Source organism: Mus caroli, chromosome 11, assembly GCF_900094665.2.
Source record: "Mus caroli chromosome 11, CAROLI_EIJ_v1.1, whole genome shotgun sequence".
In the NCBI taxonomy this organism is placed as follows: Eukaryota; Metazoa; Chordata; class Mammalia; order Rodentia; family Muridae; genus Mus; species Mus caroli.
The window spans coordinates 64,415,232-64,432,613 of record NC_034580.1 but is presented as its reverse complement, the minus strand read 5'-3'; the positions used below and the strand labels follow the sequence as shown (position 1 = coordinate 64,432,613).

General features: G+C 51.8%; 3 protein-coding genes across 8 annotated transcripts in view; all 3 read left to right on the top strand.

The window, feature by feature from the left end:
• Positions 1-1,220: 1,220 nt before the first annotated feature.
• Positions 1,221-11,000, top strand: Tnfsf12 (TNF superfamily member 12). Of its 5 annotated transcripts, none has more exons than XM_029483731.1 (8): positions 1,237-1,719; positions 1,873-1,923; positions 2,505-2,580; positions 3,204-3,257; positions 3,341-3,376; positions 9,465-9,589; positions 9,749-9,883; positions 10,919-11,000. In XM_029483731.1, the coding sequence occupies exons 1-8, from the start codon at positions 1,561-1,563 to the stop codon at positions 10,985-10,987; spliced, it is 705 nt and encodes a 234-aa protein (XP_029339591.1). In that variant the 5' UTR covers positions 1,237-1,560; the 3' UTR covers positions 10,988-11,000. The 5 variants fall into 5 exon arrangements, with proteins under 5 accessions (XP_021031726.1, XP_029339591.1, XP_029339590.1 ...); XM_029483730.1 differs by lacking the exon at positions 10,919-11,000 and adding an exon at positions 10,282-10,466 and having other exon boundaries at positions 1,876-1,923; XM_029483729.1 differs by lacking the exon at positions 10,919-11,000 and adding an exon at positions 10,282-10,466.
• A 261-nt stretch (positions 11,001-11,261) lies between these two features.
• Positions 11,262-13,802, top strand: Tnfsf13 (TNF superfamily member 13). 2 transcript variants are annotated; one of them, XM_021176069.1, is made up of 6 exons: positions 11,262-11,794; positions 12,085-12,163; positions 12,298-12,345; positions 12,495-12,610; positions 12,819-12,957; positions 13,499-13,802. In XM_021176069.1, the coding sequence occupies exons 1-6, from the start codon at positions 11,564-11,566 to the stop codon at positions 13,606-13,608; spliced, it is 723 nt and encodes a 240-aa protein (XP_021031728.1). In that variant the 5' UTR covers positions 11,262-11,563; the 3' UTR covers positions 13,609-13,802. The 2 variants fall into 2 exon arrangements, with proteins under 2 accessions (XP_021031728.1, XP_021031727.1); XM_021176068.1 differs by having other exon boundaries at positions 11,269-11,794; positions 12,492-12,610.
• Positions 13,803-14,703: 901 nt separating this feature from the next.
• Positions 14,704-17,382, top strand: part of Senp3 (SUMO specific peptidase 3) — a 9,253-nt gene continuing 6,574 nt past the window's right edge. Inside the window, exons 1-2 of the mRNA XM_021176064.1 lie at positions 14,704-15,005; positions 15,811-16,518. Of these exons, the coding sequence (XP_021031723.1) occupies positions 15,822-16,518 (697 nt within the window). The 5' untranslated portion in view covers positions 14,704-15,005; positions 15,811-15,821. The remainder of the gene's footprint in view (positions 15,006-15,810; positions 16,519-17,382) is intronic.

The window sequence follows — 17,382 nt, the reverse complement described above, 5'->3', positions numbered from 1 at the left end:
CCCTCTTCTGGAGTGTCTGAAGACAGCTACAGTGTACTTACATATAATAAATAAAGAAATCTTTAAAAAAAAAGAAGGCTAGAGGGGGAGACCAGAGACAGAGAGGAGGTGAGGGTGGGGGAGGGGGAGAGAGAGTTGATGATCCTTGAATCTAATGTCTTTCTTCTTGTTTCTTCTTTGCTTGTAGCCAGTCTTTGCTGCTTTGTAGGTTCTTTTTCCCACTTTTATTTCTTCTTCTTCTTCGAGACAGGGTTTCTCTGTGTAGCCCTGGCTGTCCTGGAACTCACTGTATAGACCAGGCTGGCCTCAAACTCAGACATTCGCCTGCCTCTGCTTCCCAAGTGCTTTCCCACCTTTTATTACCCCATACCCTGTGTCTCACCTTCTATCACTAGATAGAAGAAAAAGGACAACCGGGCCTGGTGGCGCACGCCTTTAATCCCAGCACTCGGGAGGCAGAGGCAGGTGGATTTCTGAGTTGAGGCCTGCTCTACAGAGTGAGTTCCAGGACAGCCAGGGCTACACAGAGAAACTCTGTCTCGAGAAAAACAAAAAACAAACAAACAAAAAACACAAAACCAAACAAACAAAAACAAACAACAACAAAAACAAAATTTCATAATTGTCACTACACCATCTCCCCTAAAACAAGGCGCAGAGCTAGTGAGGCAGCTATCTCTGGCCTCCTGCACACACCACACGTGCTCAGACAGCTGCACACTGCACACATAGACAACTTTACAAACTATCTTTTAAAAACATATTCTTTATTGCAGAGGTGGTGATTCATGCCTCCAGGGTGCATTAATCCCAGCACTCGGGAGGCAGAGGCAGGCGGATGGATTTCTGAGTTCCAGGCCAGCCTGGTCTACAGAGTGAGCTCCAGGACAGCCAGGGCTACACAAAGAAACCCTGTCTCCAAAAACCAAAAAAACAAAACAAAACAAACAAACAAACAAAAACAAACCCAAAACCAAACAAAATGAAAAGCAACAACAACAAAGCCCAAACCAGAATGAGCTGAAAAAATAACCTATGGTGGGAAGGAGGTAGTTAGCAGACTTGAAACAAGTTGGGGGAAATTCTGGAAGAGGGAATTTTAACTCAGAAACTGAGTCCATCAGATTGGCCTATAGGCAAGTCCTTTGGGGGCATTTTCATGATTAATGATTGCCGTGGGAGGGCTCAACATACTGGGGCGGTGCTGAGTTCCTGGGGCCAGGGCCCCCGCGTCCCATCCCTGGCACACTGGCCTGGGTGGATGCCTGTCCACTTCTGCTTTCACTGGCCCTCAGAGTTCTTGGTCTGGAGTGCCACTGCGGTCGCCAGCCTGCACGCGTCCCGGCGCAGGACGTCTCTTACTTCTTGCACAGCACTCCGGGGAGGTTGGAGTTTAATCACACAGTGTCCGGCTTCCTGTCCTCATCCGCCCCCCCCCCCTCCGGCCCGCTTCCCTGGTCCCTCCCTCTCCCCTGGCCCGATCCGCCCACCAGCTCCCCCTCCCCATCCCTCGGGTCCCGGGATGGGGGGGCGGTGAGGCAGGCACAGCCCCCCGCCCCCATGGCCGCCCGTCGGAGCCAGAGGCGGAGGGGGCGCCGGGGGGAGCCGGGCACCGCCCTGCTGGCCCCGCTGGTGCTGAGCCTGGGCCTGGCGCTGGCCTGCCTTGGCCTCCTGCTGGTCGTGGTCAGCCTGGGGAGCTGGGCAACGCTGTCTGCCCAGGTGAGGCCCTCAGCATACCCCTTTCTGGGTATCTTAGGAGCAGAAAGTGCAGAGAAGCAGATGGGGGTCGGGTGGGCAGAGGGCCAGGGGATCGGAGAAGGGGTGGAGGATGAGATGTCAGAAGGACAGGGTGACAAGCTGCCTCCTTCCCAGCAGGAGCCTTCTCAGGAGGAGCTGACAGCAGAGGACCGCCGGGAGCCCCCTGTGAGTAGGTGTGGATGCTGCGTTCGGGATGCCAGCATGGAAAATGTGTCTAAACTGAGCGTTGGCTGGCTGTGACAGTTGTGTGTGAGGTGTGTGCAGGGAGACTCCAGCTGGCACTAGTTTACGACTGAGTGTGTGGAGTGAACCAGCCCACGTGGGTATGTCGGTGTGTAAAAGAGGGTGATCTGGATATAAGGGGGCAACTTTACCAAGGTGAGAGTTGTGCTGCCCGAGTGGAAAGTGCTGATTGGCTGTGACGTCTGAACCAGATACCAGAGAATGATAATGTATCAGCTATGCATACATGCTGTCTGTCTCTGCCCCACCTTCCTGAGATCCTGTGCAGGTGTGTGTGTGTGTGTGTGTGTGTGTGTGTGTGTGTGTGTGTGCGTGTGCGTGTAGTATTTCAGTAGAGTGCAGGTTGTTGATTGGGGCTGAGCCTCACTCCCAAGTTCCCAAGTTTGGCCAACCCCTAACCTCCCAGGTTTTGTGTCTGTTACTGGCTGATGGTTCTTCTGACAGGCTCTGTGCTTGTTTGTCTCTGGGAGGTCCTGTTTGAGCCCTGCCCTTAATTCCCCTAGGAACTGAATCCCCAGACAGAGGAAAGCCAGGATGTGGTACCTTTCTTGGAACAACTAGTCCGGCCTCGAAGAAGTGGTGAGCATCTGTCCCTATGTCCCAGTCTCAGTAACAAGATTCTTTGGTTCATATACTGCTTTGCTCTGAATTCACAGCAGTATTATGAGGTGAGCAGAGGGGGAAAAAAAAACTATTATTTTTATAGAGAAGCTGAGGCAGGGAGCCCGAAGGAGACCCAGAATCGAGCAGCTAAGCAGCTGAGAATGGAATGTAAGAAGTTCAGCTCTACCTTTTTTGTTTTTTGGTTTTTCGAGACAGGGTTTCTCTGTGTAGCCTTGGCTGTCCTGGAACTCACTCTGTAGACCAGGCTGGCCTCGAACTCAGAAATCCACCTGCCTCGCAAGTGCTGGGATTAAAGGCCTGCGCCACCACGCCCGGCTTCCAGTGTGATTATTAATTAATAGCCACTTCTTGCTCTCAGAAGTATCGCAGTTTGGATGATAAATTATGTTGTCACTGCTGATGGAGGAGGGGGAGGATTGTCCAGCAGTCTGGATAAGTGCCAGGGTCCTGAGCAGGGTGAGAGGCTGGGGACTAGCACTGCCAGGGTCCTGAGCAGGGTGAGAGGCTGGGGACTAGCTCCTGGATCCCCGGAGAGGTGTCTCTGCTAATCCCCCAATAAATCCTTGCTTTATTTTTAGCTCCTAAAGGCCGGAAGGCGCGGCCTCGCCGAGCTATTGCAGCCCATTATGAGGGTAGGTAGCCGACTGTGGAGGGAGGGATGGTGGGAGATGGGCAGGGGAAGCCTCACCAACCCTTTCCTGTGTCTTACATGTAGTTCATCCTCGACCAGGACAGGATGGAACACAAGCAGGTGAGTCCCACCCGACCTCAGCTTTTCCTGGACACATCCGCAGAACCCAGACCCCTCCCCAAACCAGTGGCCCCCAGCTTCCTCCTCTAACGCTCAGGCTTTTCCAGGTAGCACCTGTGGCCCTGTGTTCTCTGTGTACCATGGGTTTTCCTACTGTGTGATCATATCATTATTTCTCCAAATGTTTCTAGTCTCTGCCCATCTCTGTCCCCCACCTTGACACCATGACCTTAGGACCTCAGACTCAACTCTGCCCCTTCCCCATCCTGGATCATCTTGCGCCCCACCCCCCCAGCTTAGCTCTCCTATCCCATTGCTTCTCTGCTTAGCTTCAGTCTCTCCATGCTATGGCCTCAGCCTCACTTCCTGGCACTGTGGGGCTGACACTCCTGTGCCCTAGTGTGCCTCTTCTGGACTTTGTACTTGCTGTTTAGTCACCTGGAACATCCATCCACTGTGGAGGCCTGGAGGGAGGATTCGAGGGTGGCTCGGACTGGGGCTTTAGTAGTAGATAAGTGGAGAACTGGAGATTCAACAGGTGGCTTAGAGATGCAGGGCTTGCTAACGGGTTAGATGTAAACAGTGAGAGAAATGGAGGATCAATAAATAGAATATACCTCCTTTTCTGTGTTTGAGGTGGGGCCTTGCCACTCTACCCAGGCTGTTCTAAAACTTCTGGGCTTACGTGATCCTCCTGCCTCAGCCTCCTTAGCGGCTGAAACTCCAGGCTGGTGCCTTCATATCTGGCTCGAATATCTGAGAAAGATAATGCCATTTCCTAAGACTGGATTGCCCAGGAGGGAAGCAGTATAAATTGACTGATTAATTTGGAGATGTCTAATTATGAACAAATGGGAGGGCAGTTAGTAAAGTGAATTTCACCCGTGGGTGTGTGGGGAGGCTGGCCCAGGCTAGGTGAGAAATGGTCATGGGGTTGTTATTTAAAGCTACAGGATGAGATGAGACACCAGGGGAGAGAGACTCCCGGAGAATGAAGCTGGCAGAAGGGGAAGCCAGCTGAAGAGATGGGAAAGGAAGATTCTGAGGCAGGGCGGTGCCCTGAGATCTCAGAAGACAGTTCCAGGCAGGAGGATGTGGCTGTCTGTGCAGAGGCAGCTGAGAGGAGGCCACATGACATGAGGACAGAGATGTGACTACAGGGTTAAGTGACATAACACCAATTGATGACCTTAATGGGTAGTTTCAGGGTTGTGGTTAGAAGTGTAGACAAGCCGGGCGTGGTGGCGCACGCCTTTAATCCCAGCACTTGGGAGGCAGAGGCAGGCAGATTTCTGAGTTAGAGGCCAGCCTGGTCTACAAAGTGTATAGTCCAGGACAGCCAGGGCTATACAGAGAAACCCTGACTAGAAAAAAAACCAAACCAAACCAAACAAACAAACAAAAAACAACAACAAAAAAGAAGTGTAGATAGAGCAAACGCAGCAAGCATGAAAAAGGGAATGAGAAGACAGTGGCAAGAGGGAGAGAAGTGGCTGGTCGGTAAAGAGGGATGTAAGCCAAAGAAAACCTTGGTCCTTAGCAAAGCTGGATTCATCCCGGCACGGTGCCTTTGGGGTAGGCACTGGGAGTAGCCGGTAGGCATTAGAACTGATCAGATCCCCACAACCACCATAGCAGGACACCGATAACCTATGTCTAATAAGAGGGATATTCAGCTTACCCAAGGTCATGGCAGGCCTAAGTGGCGGAGGTGGGATTCAAAGCCAGCTAGGACATGCTTAGGTGCTGAACACAGTCTTCATGAGAGACTCACTTGGGGCAGGGATAAGGTTACCCATAGGCTCGAAAGGTAAAAGGGATGTTTCTAGAAGGAAGAGATAACACACTTCCATCCTGAAGATGCCAAAGGAACATGAGAAGTGGTGCTTGTAGGTTTTGTGGGGGACCCCAGGGGAACTAGGGACATGGCAGCAGGAGATCTGAGGAGAGATGCTACACTAACAAGTCCAGCCCTTATGGGGCAAGGGAGCTGCCAAGTAGCATCGGGCACTCTTGAAGGTTTATGGTGCTGCATGACCTAGGAGCTGTTCACATTCCCAAGTACACCCTGTCCTCAGGCCACAACTAGCCTTGCCCCAAGCCAGTCTGTACCCAGTATTCCTTCTCCTTCTTCCTTCCTTGCTGTTTGGTAGGGCCAGGCTAGCTCTCTTCACCTTGGGAGAGATGGTTTGTTTGGGCGTCATTATTTGGGCATTATTGGGCAGCTGATGATTCCCCAAGCCTCAGCCCACCGGCTCGGCATACATGCAATCAGGAACCTGCTCTGTACCAGGGACCAGGCCATGGTGAGTCACACTCACACATCTCTGCTTAAGGATTCACCACAGAGGAACAGCAGGCAGTCTGTAAATGTGTAATTACAGTGGTAGGTGACAAGAATGATGGTAAGGTAGCCCAAGATACATGGCACCACACAGGAAGACGATTTTACAGTGGAGTCAGGGACTCCTTGCCCTTGGTAGTAGCATTTAGGCCTTAGTAGGCCTCAAAGCTTAATTGTGTGGTAGAGGCAGGCTCAGGAACCATGCAAGGCCAGGCTTTCCCAAGAGTCTGATGAGACTGGAGGTTGTTAGAGTTTCAGTGAGGTGGGGGTGGAAAAGCGCTCTATACATGTGGGGTACATGATCTTCTGACACTGTGACATGATGTCCTCTGCAGATACATTGGGCCATGTCTATAGCACCCTGGGATGCATGGGGCCCTCTGATGGCTGCAGGTTGGACATGCCTGTGAAAGAAAATAGGTTAGGGTATAAGACTATGGAAGACAGAGGGCAGGTCACAAAGAGAGAAGGGATCGTGACCCATCCATCAAAGGTAATGCAGGGAGAGTCAAGTTTTGGACATAGCAACTCCAATACTTTGGGGAATAAACTGGAAAAGTCAAAACTGGAAACAGTGGGGAGTCCCAAGGAGGCCAGACTGGGGGGAGGGGAGGAGAGGACAGGGCTGTTCAGGAGCAGGAACAGTAGGAAACTGTTATTATTGAGCAAATTTGGTATTGGTATAGGAGAGACTGGTGGTTCTGTGAGCCACGCATGGGGTGTGGATACTGGAGTGAGTCTTCATTCACCCTTCTGGGTTAAGGGGTCAGGTCAGTTTGGGTAAAGGGAGGCTGGTAAAGGACAGGTGGCTGTGCTAACAACTCAGATGGAAACGCCCAGAAAGAATCACTGCTCTCCCAACTCCCCAGTGAGCATGGGGTGGGTAATGTGGAGACGGGGACAGGGAGACAAACCAAAGGAGGGCCAGAGGCAAGCTAGACCAGTGCTGTACCACAGAGCCACACCCTAAGCCAAAGAGTTACTGTTTACTTGAGAAAGGGATGAGAAAGCCAGGCAGGGTGGAGTGCGGTGTGATTCCAGCATCTTGAAGGCAGAGGCAGGAAGGTCAAGGCAGTGTACTGTAACTACCAGGCAGCCAGGGCTACACAGTGAGACTGTCTTCAACCAAGCAACAAAACATAAGAGACAGGAACAGAGCTGGGAGAGATGAGGCAGAGAGGATGGCAGAGAGGGAGGGCTGAGGAGGGTGGGTGACTGACTGACTGTGGGGCCTGAGGCCCTGGGAGCCTGTGGACCCAAAGGATGAGCACTGTCAGGTAACTCCTCACCAGAGCATCTTAGGCCTCCCTTAGGTGAGGCCCAGTTCCAAGTGCTGGGAAGACAGTCGGGGTGTCCTTACCCTTGCAAGAGGGGATAAATACAGAGTTCATGTTTTGCTGACTGCTGGGGAACAAGAAGGGAAGTCAGAGATGGGCACGGCCGGGTCTGTTTCGGGTCTGTTTGCTTGTCTTATTTTGCTTTGTTTTGAGACAAGGCTTTGAATTCAGGAACTTTCTTTCTCAGAATCCCAAACGATCAGATTATAGACCCGTTCCATCATACACTCACACACACCCACCCCACTCCCACAGGAGAAACTAGAAGTCATCGTCAGGAAGAGAAGAGCTGGGGGGGGTGCAGTTGGGGGAGGAAGACCATTATAAAGCTCCATAGAGAGAAGGAGCTTGGAGCATGGTGCAAGACAGGAAGAAAGCCAGGATGGGATGTGGTAATGGTGGTGGTGGTGGTGGTGGGGTGGTGAGCTTTTAGAGTTGACAGCCTTGGAGCAGGGTCTGGGAAGCCATGGACTCTGAGGTCCATACCCTACTACTACTTCCTTTTTGTTTGTTTGTTTTTTTCGAGACAGAGTTTCTCTCTCAAAGATCCACCTGTTTCTGCCTCAAGTGCTGGGATTAATGGCCTGTGTCACCATGCCTGTTTACAGTTTTCGACTACACTAGTTCTAGAGATTTCTCTTTGTTTTGTGGTGACAGAATTTAGAGTCCTAGGCACGCTAGCTGAGCACTTTACCCCTGAGCTACATCCCCAGCCCTTTGCATGGCATAGCTTTTGGTAGCAGCTCTATTAAGATAAATCTCACAGCTGGGCAGTGGTGGTGCACGCCTTTAATCCCAGCACTAGGGAGGCAGAGACAGGCAGATTTCTGAGTTCGAGGCCAGCCTGGTCTACAGTGTGAGTTCCAGGACAGCCAGGGCTACACAGAGAAACTCTGACTAGAAAAAACAAACAAACAAAAAAAGATAGATCTCACATCCCATGCAGTCTTCCCACCTGTATAATCCTGTGCTCTAAGTCTACTAAGACTAAAGTGCACCCTGAGGTGCAAACCGTTAATCACCAAAAACCATGGCTCACACCTGCAATCCCAGCATTAGGAGGCAGAGGCTGATGCAGGCCAGTTTCTGCGTTAGAGACCAGCATGGGTAATATAGTGGACAACAGGACAGCTAGGACTGCATAGAGAGCCTGTCACAAACATGAGGCCAAGTCTGATAAAGTGGCACATACCATAATCTCAGCACTTGGAAGGCAGCATGAGGAATCCAAGTTCATCTTCAACTGCATTGAAAGTCTGAGGCAGCCTGAGCTACATGAGACCCAGTGTCAAAAAATAATAGTAGTAATAAAAGGAGGAGGAAGAAGCCGCACATCCTTTAGCCATCACACTATAGTCCCATCACGGCTAACCTCGAGCAATCACCTGCCCCTCGCAGTCTCTATAGACTACTTATTGCAGGGATTTCCTAGGCTTGGGAGCAGACAATATGTGGTTCTTTCACTGAGCACAGTGTTTTCAAGGTTCATTCACATGCTAGCAAGCAGCTCTTCTTTATTCCTTTCTTTTTTTTTTTTTAAATTTTATTTATTATTATATGCAAGTACACTGTAGTTGTCTTCAAACACACCAGAAGAGGGAGTCAGATCTTATTACAGATGGTTGTGAGCCACCATGTGGTTGCTGGGATTCGAACTCAGGACCTTCAGAAGAGCAGTCAGTGCTCTTAACCGCTGAGCCATCTCACCAGCCCTCTTTATTCCTTTCTACAGCAGAGTAATGGACCAAGAGACAGGGATGTCATATTTGCTCATCTGTTCATTTGCTGATGGACATTAAGAGTTATTTTATTTTTTGTTAGTTTTGTTTTGTGACAGGGATCTCTATGTATCCCAGGCTGTTCTGGAACTTGCTCTATAGACCAGGCTGGCCTCGGACTCACATAGATACTCTTGCCTCTGTCTCCCAAGTGCTGGGATTAAAGGTGTGCACCAGCAATGCTGGGCATATTCTTCTCATTTGTATAGGAAGTTTTAAATTTATAACCCATGAGTCTGTGGCCTGTCACCTGTTTTCAGTTGACTCAAATGATGCAGGCATGTGTGTGTATATAGTATAGTATAGTATAGTATAGTATAAACTATAACAGGACATAAACCGTGAAGTAAAATGTAGAAACCCCAACTCTCTCGCTGTAGCACTATTTATTCTCCCCAGAAGCAATCACCAGTGACAACTTTCTGGTCACGTATGTTAGATTTCATCACACAATACTTTATTATCACTTCGTGCACCATAAGGGCATGGCTCCACCTACTCTGGGCAAGCTGTACTGTGTATGTGTACACACACACACACACACACACACACACACACTGGATTCCTGGGGAGTGTGTGTGGGGTCTTGTAAAGGGGCTTCTACTTATCCCTAAACATCCCCCATTCAGGTGTGGATGGGACAGTGAGTGGCTGGGAAGAGACCAAAATCAACAGCTCCAGCCCTCTGCGCTACGACCGCCAGATTGGGGAATTTACAGTCATCAGGGCTGGGCTCTACTACCTGTACTGTCAGGTAAGCCCTGCCTGGCTCCAGGGGCAGAGCGAAGGCTAAGGGGAGGAGGGATTGGCACGGAATTGGCGGGAGAGGGAGACTCTTCCATTCATGAAGGAAGATGCCTGGCTTTCGATGAGGGAGGCAGAGGTCTGGATTTGCTTGCCTCTCTCTGCCCAGGTGCACTTTGATGAGGGAAAGGCTGTCTACCTGAAGCTGGACTTGCTGGTGAATGGTGTGCTGGCCCTGCGCTGCCTGGAAGAATTCTCAGCCACAGCAGCAAGCTCTCCTGGGCCCCAGCTCCGTCTGTGCCAGGTGTCTGGGCTGTTGCCGCTGCGGCCAGGGTCTTCCCTTCGGATCCGCACCCTCCCCTGGGCTCATCTTAAGGCTGCCCCTTTCCTAACCTACTTTGGACTCTTTCAAGTTCACTGAGGAGCCTTGCTGTCCCAGATTTCTTAAACTTTCCCTGGCTCCAGGAGCATCACCACACCTCCCTGCCCCACCCCCACTCCTCCACCCCCTCGCTGCTCCTCGATCCAGTCCTGTCCTCTCAAAAGCAGCCAGAGCTTGTTCACGTGTTTTCCATTCCACAGACGTGTCCCTGTTCTTCTTTAACATCCCATCCCACCACAACTATCCACCTCACTAGCTCCCAAAGCCCCCACTTATCCCTGACTCCCCCCCCCCCCGTGTTTATTGACTTTGTGTACCAGGCACTGAGATGGGCTGGACCTGGTGGCAGGAAGCCAGAGAACCTGGGACTAGGCCAGAAGTTCCCAACTGTGAGGGGGAAGAGCTGGGGACAAGCTCCTCCCTGGATCCCTGTGGATTTTGAAAAGATACTATTTTTATTATTATTGTGACAAAATGTTAAATGGATATTAAAGAGAATAAATCATGATTTCTCTTCTTTGGGGTTCAGAGTAACTGAAGGTTGTGGGAAGGGGATTTAGGCTTTGGGGAACAGGGACCTGCATGCCTCCAAGCTGCAGTTCTGAATAGAATCCACAAAGGTACCAGAAAAAAATGCAAACAAACAAACAAACAACAACAAAGTGCACCTGGTCCTCTGCTCAAGGTGCTGCAGAAGCAGCCTCATTTTCCTAGCAAAGGACTTCCTCCTGCAGGGGAATCCCTGGCTGGGAGGAGCGGGGCCCTTCCTCTTGGCAGCCTCAAGCAGTTGAGCAGGTGCTGGCAGAGGCCTGGCTAGGACGTGGGATGGGACCTAGCTTGGGAAGGGGCTTAGAACCAGCTGTAGGAAGGACTCCGGTGGGTCAGCTACATGGGCGTGGGGAGGAGTGCTGCACCAGACTGAGGGGCTTGCCGCTTTTGTCTTTTCTCTTTGTCCAGAGAACCTTATGTAAGAACTCTTCTTGGGAAACAGGAAGTCCAGCTTGCCAAGTTCAGCACAGGGAGTAGTGCAGGCCTGGTTCCAACACACCCGGCCCAGCCTTAACCCCAGCACCCTGCCAGTTTCTTGTCCCTGGTTCTCCTCCCTGCTGGCCCCTAAACCCCTTTTTTTCATCTCCAGTCACCCCTAACAAACCTCAAAGATCTCATTCATGCCTGAGTCAGAGTCTACCACACTCACCTTCTAAACCCCATGCTGCCCAGCTTATACCCATTCCCTGCTCCTGGCACCATGCCCCATAACCAACCGACCTGCCCTCCTCCAACTTAGGGGCCGCCCCTGGGCTCCTGAAGGCTGGCCGCTCCTTCTGGGTGTCACGGCTGCCCTGTCCTTCCTAGATAATGGCACCAAATTCTCCTGAGGCTAGGGGGGAAGGAGTGTCAGAGTGTCACTAGCTCGACCCCGGGGACCAGGGGGACTAATAGTACCCTAGCTTGATTTCTTCCTATTCTCAAGTTCCTTTTTATTTCTCCCTTGCGTAACCCTCTCTTCCCTTCTGTGCCTTTGCCTGTATTCCCACCCTCCCTGCTACCTCTTGGCCACCTCACTTCTGAGACCACAGCTGTTGGCAGGGTCCCTAGCCCATGCCAGCCTCATCTCCAGGCCACATGGGGGGCTCAGTCAGAGAGCCAGCCCTTTCGGTTGCTCTTTGGTTGAGTTGGGGGGCAGTTCTGGGGGCTGTAACTTGTGCTGTCGCACTACTGATCCAACAAACAGAGCTGCAAAGCCTAAGGCGGGAGGTGAGCCGGCTGCAGAGGAGTGGAGGGCCTTCCCAGAAGCGGGGAGAGTCCCCATGGCAGAGCCTCTGGAAGCAGGTGAGTTAGGGGAGATGGGAATCTAGGGCTGAAGGATGAATGGCAGAGGGGTCTCAGAGCCTCTCAATCTGCAAAATTGCAAGTAAGTGCTGGAGGTGGATCTAGATTTGGAAGTCAAAGGAACAGCCATTTAAGGAAAATAAACACCCTGAAAGGCAGTCAGTGCCCAGACCAGGGGCCTATGACAGATACATACATTTCAGCTATTCCTGGTGTTGAGGAGGGCTGGGAAGAAGGTTGTCTGAGACCCTTAACATCTTAGTCAAACTCTGGCCCTCTTTCATGAGCAGAGTCCTGATGTCCTGGAAGCCTGGAAGGATGGGGCGAGATCTCGGAGCAGGAGAGCAGTACTCACCCAGAAGCACAAGAGTGAGTGAGCCCTGGGGTTTCGGTGCTGTTGGCGGTGACCCAGGAGCACGAGGGATGCGGAGCAGAGCTGAGGTGAGGGTGGAGGGTGGACTCCGAGGCAGGTCAACACTGCTGTTTCCTCCTTCTTTCTTTAGAGAAACACTCGGTCCTGCATCTTGTTCCAGTTAACATCACCTCCAAGGGTGAGCACTATTTTAAATAACGGCACTGTGGGAGGGGCACCAACCAGGAACTGGGGGGGGGGGCAAGAGAACCCTAGAAATGAAAAGGGAGAGAGCTCATGCACTGAGTGGAAGGGAATGCTGACCTGCACACTCCTCACCTCTAGCAGACTCTGACGTGACAGAGGTGATGTGGCAACCAGTACTTAGGCGTGGGAGAGGCCTGGAGGCCCAGGGAGACATTGTACGAGTCTGGGACACTGGAATTTATCTGCTCTATAGTCAGGTAATCCCAGATAAGCCCTGAGCCTACCGTGTGGACATGGAGACTGGCTTGTCACTCTTCTTTCTATGTACCCTGTCTGATCCCTCTGCTCATACCAAACTTAGAAAACCCCCTCCTTATTGCCTGGCTCCACTGCCAGTGCTCCTGAGGCCTCCAGGGACTGAACGGTGCCATCCTGGTTTTCTTCAGCATCTCCCTTCTCTGACAGGTCTTGTTTCATGATGTGACTTTCACAATGGGTCAGGTGGTATCTCGGGAAGGACAAGGGAGAAGAGAAACTCTATTCCGATGTATCAGAAGTATGCCTTCTGATCCTGACCGTGCCTACAATAGCTGCTACAGTGCAGGTGAGAACTGTGGGCTCCGTGGAGTGTTGATCTGAGGGAGCAGAGCCGATCGCATCAACTCAAGCAGAGCTGACTTGGTGTGGGGAGTTAGACCAGAGAGTTGGGAACTGGGGTGGAGAGGCAAATCTGAAGACTCAAGAACAAGATGCCGAAGTCCTTTCAGGGAGAAAAGGCACCCGCCTATGAACAACTAGGTTCGTGCCTATAATCCCACATAAGAAGCTCAAGTGGGATGTTTGCCTAAAGTTCAAGGTCAGCCTAGGCTACAGAGTGAGGCTGCCTCAAAAATTCAACAACAAAGCCAGTGAGGCGGCTCACTTAGGGGCGGTACTTGTGCCATCCCTTACGTCTCACCTCCTGAGTTTGATTCCGAGAACCCACAGAGCAAAAGGAAGGAACCAACTTTCAAGCTGTCATCTGACCTCCACACATGCACACGTTCCCCAACAAAAACCTGAAAACATAAAATCAAAATGGAGGAGGGGCTGGAGCAGGCAGAACGCTGCAGCGTCTGAAATGTTTTTTTTCCCCCTGTCCTCAGGTGTCTTTCATTTACATCAAGGGGATATTATCACTGTCAAAATTCCACGGGCAAACGCAAAACTTAGCCTTTCTCCGCACGGAACATTCCTGGGGTTTGTGAAACTATGATTGTGTTATAAAGGGGGGTGGGGAGGGTTTCCCATTCCAAGAACTGGCTAGACAAAGGACAAGCGAACGGTCAAGAACAGCTCTCCTTGGCTTTGTCTTGACTGTTGTTCCTCCCTTTGCCTTTCCCGCTCCCACTATCTGGGCTTTGACTCCATGGATATTAAAAAAGTAGAATATTTTGTGTTTATCTCCCACACAGCCCCAAATTCTTTTGTTGTGTATGTGAAGGGGGTTTTGCGCACTGTGCCAAGCCTTGTCCACTGGAATGCATCCAGAACAGCAGCACCACCTAACGGCCGGTTGAGGACTATGGTCTCTGCTAGGGAAAACCTTATCCTACTCTTCAAGAACACTGTGCTTCAATTAATAAGAAGCCCGGCTTTCAGTATTTCACCTATTGCGTCCAAGTTCTTGTTACTATCTAGAAAAAGATATATGTTAGGTGCCTCGATATGCATGCCATTCATCCTCCCCATTCTCCTGTACACTTCCGAGCTGGGCACTGGGCTTTACGCCTTAAATCACAGTACTAGGGAGGCAGATCTCGATGAGTTCGAGGCCAACTTGGTCTACATAGTGAGTTCCAGGCCATCCAGGGGTTACAATGGTTGAGACCCTGTCTCAAACAAACGACTCTCCAAGATCAGACTGGTATCCGGGAAGTTTGTATGTACTGGACGCTGGACGCCCTGGCACACTGGCCGTGTCTCACTATTTAATCACGCCCTGCTTAAAGTTTTTGTTGTTGTTTTGCTTTTTTAAAAAACAAAACAAAACCCTCAAAACCCAATGTTCGGCCTCCCTTTCCCTAAGCTCCTAGCTTTGGTCCAGTCCCTGCGGGGCCTCTGACATTCTGGCCATGCGCTGGGAAGCCCACTAGATCACCCAAAGCTCAGGCCACGGAAGAGCAGGGAGTACCGTGTGGCTGCGACGTAGAGCGTGAGGCTGGGCGCGACACGCAGGCGTAAAAGAGCGAACCGTGGGACTGCCACACGCGGCAATCCAGGCGACTGTGCGCAGGCTCGGCTCCGCGTAGAGCTCGAGGGCGGGACCGTCCGGTGGCCTGGACGCGCTGAGGTAGGCGGGACTGAGCACGAGCCGGCGCCGCTCGCCGGGTGTGACGCACTAATTGCGCGCCGCCATCGGCGGTGGGCCTGGGGCTCGCGGGAGGGGAAGGAGGAGGAGGGGTGGCGGCGGTGCTGGAGGTGGAGGTGGAGGCTAGAGCCGCGCTAGAGGCGGCCGCAGTGGGGAGGCACGAGCATTGGCTTCGTGAATTGAGACGGCTCCGCCTGAGGACAGCAGGAGTGGCGGGGTCGCCGCCGTCCGAAAGATGAGCCGGAAAGCCTAAGGCGGAGACAGCCGCCTTGGGGCCCGTGTGCCCGGCTTCCCCGCTCCTGGTGAGGACGCCCCTTCCCCTCCCCCCGCCCTTGTGGCCTCTTCCATTTCTGGTCTTCGCTCGCAACTAACTGGGCCCAGGAAGCCCTTTAAAGGACTTAAGACCGTTGTGTGCCGAGTCGTCCGAGCTTTCAAACTGTACTGGGGCCGGAAAGCGATCAGGTCTCCTGGGAGAAGACTGGAGAGGGGCCAGTCTGCAAGGCCCCCACGGCTCCCTTCTGTCCCATCTCCTTAATTCGGTCGCTAAGCACCGATTCGGTTCCCTTGCAGTTTTCTTCAACGTTTTCCTCTCTTATCACTCCCATTTCCTGAGCCATTGCCCTCGCACCACCCTCCCCCATACCTGAGACGTGTGTGTCCCCCCCCTACCCCCATATCATTCCAGAGCGAAAGGGAACTTCCCACGAGGGACCAAAGTTTTCCTGGTGAAACTTGTCTTCCCAGGTACCTGTGTCTGGGTTCCTGTGCTGAGCCATCTCTCTTAGCAAAGCAGCCTTCAGACTTGTCCTAAGGTCCATAGTGGCATTAAAGCTGAGCCTGGAAATACTGGGTTTCACCCAAAGAGCTTAAAAATAAAATATCTAAGGCCTACCAGTCAGTCATTTTCTTTTGTCTATCTGGACAAGGGACGAAATGATGGCAGAGTCAGTTCCTTCTGGACGAGGTTGGCTGGGAAGAGCTGAAGTAATGAGTTTTTAGATTTTTTATCTGTATCTGAGATTAGAGGGAAAATGCTGAAGAACAGTTCCCATCTTGGAGGAAGGAGTAGTGTGTCCTCAGTTGGATAATCAAACTTTTGTTTTACAGGGTACTGAAAGATGAAAGAGACTATACAGGGGACCGGGTCTTGGGGGCCTGAGCCTCCGGGACCCGGCACCACTTACTCAAATCCCAGGCGAGAGCGTCTTCGTTGGCCCCTACCCCCTAAGCCCCGGCTCAAGTCCGGTGGTGGTTTTGGGCCAGATCCTGGGTCTGGGACCACAGTGCCAACTAGACGCCTCCCTGCTCCCCGGCCATCTTTTGATGCCTCAGCTAGTGAAGAAGAGGAAGAGGAAGAGGAGGAAGATGAGGAGGAAGTAGCAGCTTGGAGGCTACCCCCTAGATGGGGCCAACTGGGGGCCTCCCAGCGCTCTCGAGCTCTCCGACCCTCTCATAGAAAAACCTGCTCACAGCGCCGGCGCCGAGCCATGAGAGCCTTCCAGATGCTGCTCTACTCAAAAAGCACCTCGCTGACATTCCACTGGAAGCTTTGGGGGCGCCACCGAGGCCGGCGGCGGAACCTCGCACACCCCAAGAACCATCTCTCACCCCAGGAAGGGGGTGCAACGCCACAGGTGCCATCACCCTGCTGTCGTTTTGACTCCCCCCGGGGCCTACCCCCACCCCGGCTGGGTCTGCTAGGTGCTCTCATGGCAGAGGATGGGGTGAGAGGGTCTCCACCAGTGCCCTCTGGGCCCCCCGTGGAGGAAGATGGACTAAGGTGGACCCCAAAGTCTCCTCTGGACCCTGACTCGGGTAAGGTGGGAAATGGGAAGGGTGATGAGCCTGGAGCACCAGGAGTTTGTTGCCATGGTGAGCCTAAGAAAAGCAGAAAAGCAGAGTGAAGCTTCCAGAATATCCGTGAAATGATCTTAAGCCTTAATTTTTTGTTTTGTTTTGTTTTTTTTCAAGACAGGGTTTCTCTGTGTAGCCCTGGCTGTCCTGGCCCTCACTCTGTAGACCAGGCTGGCCTCGAACTCAGAAATCCACCTGCCTCTGCCTCCCAAGTGCTGGGATTAAAGGCGTGCGCCACCACCACCTGGCTTAAGCCTTAATTTTAAAGGCCCATCTAGGCACACACCTCTAATCCTATGATTTTAGAGGCTAAGACAGAACAGTTAATCAAGGCCCCACCTGGGCTGCAAAGAAAGAACCTATCTTGTGGGAGCTGGGGACTCTGATTTGTAGCAGGACTGATGCCTGGGACACAGTGTTGGGAAAAAAATCCTTAAGTAGATGTCCTATGGTCTTCAGTGCAGATGAGAAAGAGAGCTATCTATGCTCTAGGAAATCATGTTGTCCATTCCAAGGCTTTCTTCCTGCCGGAATAAGGCCTGGACATGTGGATCTCCAGAGGGCACTCATGGTTCTTGTGGAATATATCATTTGTAGATTTTAACGTTTTTGTTTAGAATATTTCCTCTTTGAGAACTCAAGCTTAAAACTTAGCATCCTTACTACTACTGAGCCTTCCTCACTCACTGTGCACTGTGTTAGGTGGGAGCAGATATTGGCAGCAGAGATTTCTGAACTCTCCAAATCCCAGGCTTTTGCATTCCTCCTCTTTTTGAAGATGATCTACTACTTTTTCTTTTCTTCGTCTTTTTTTTTTTTTTTTTT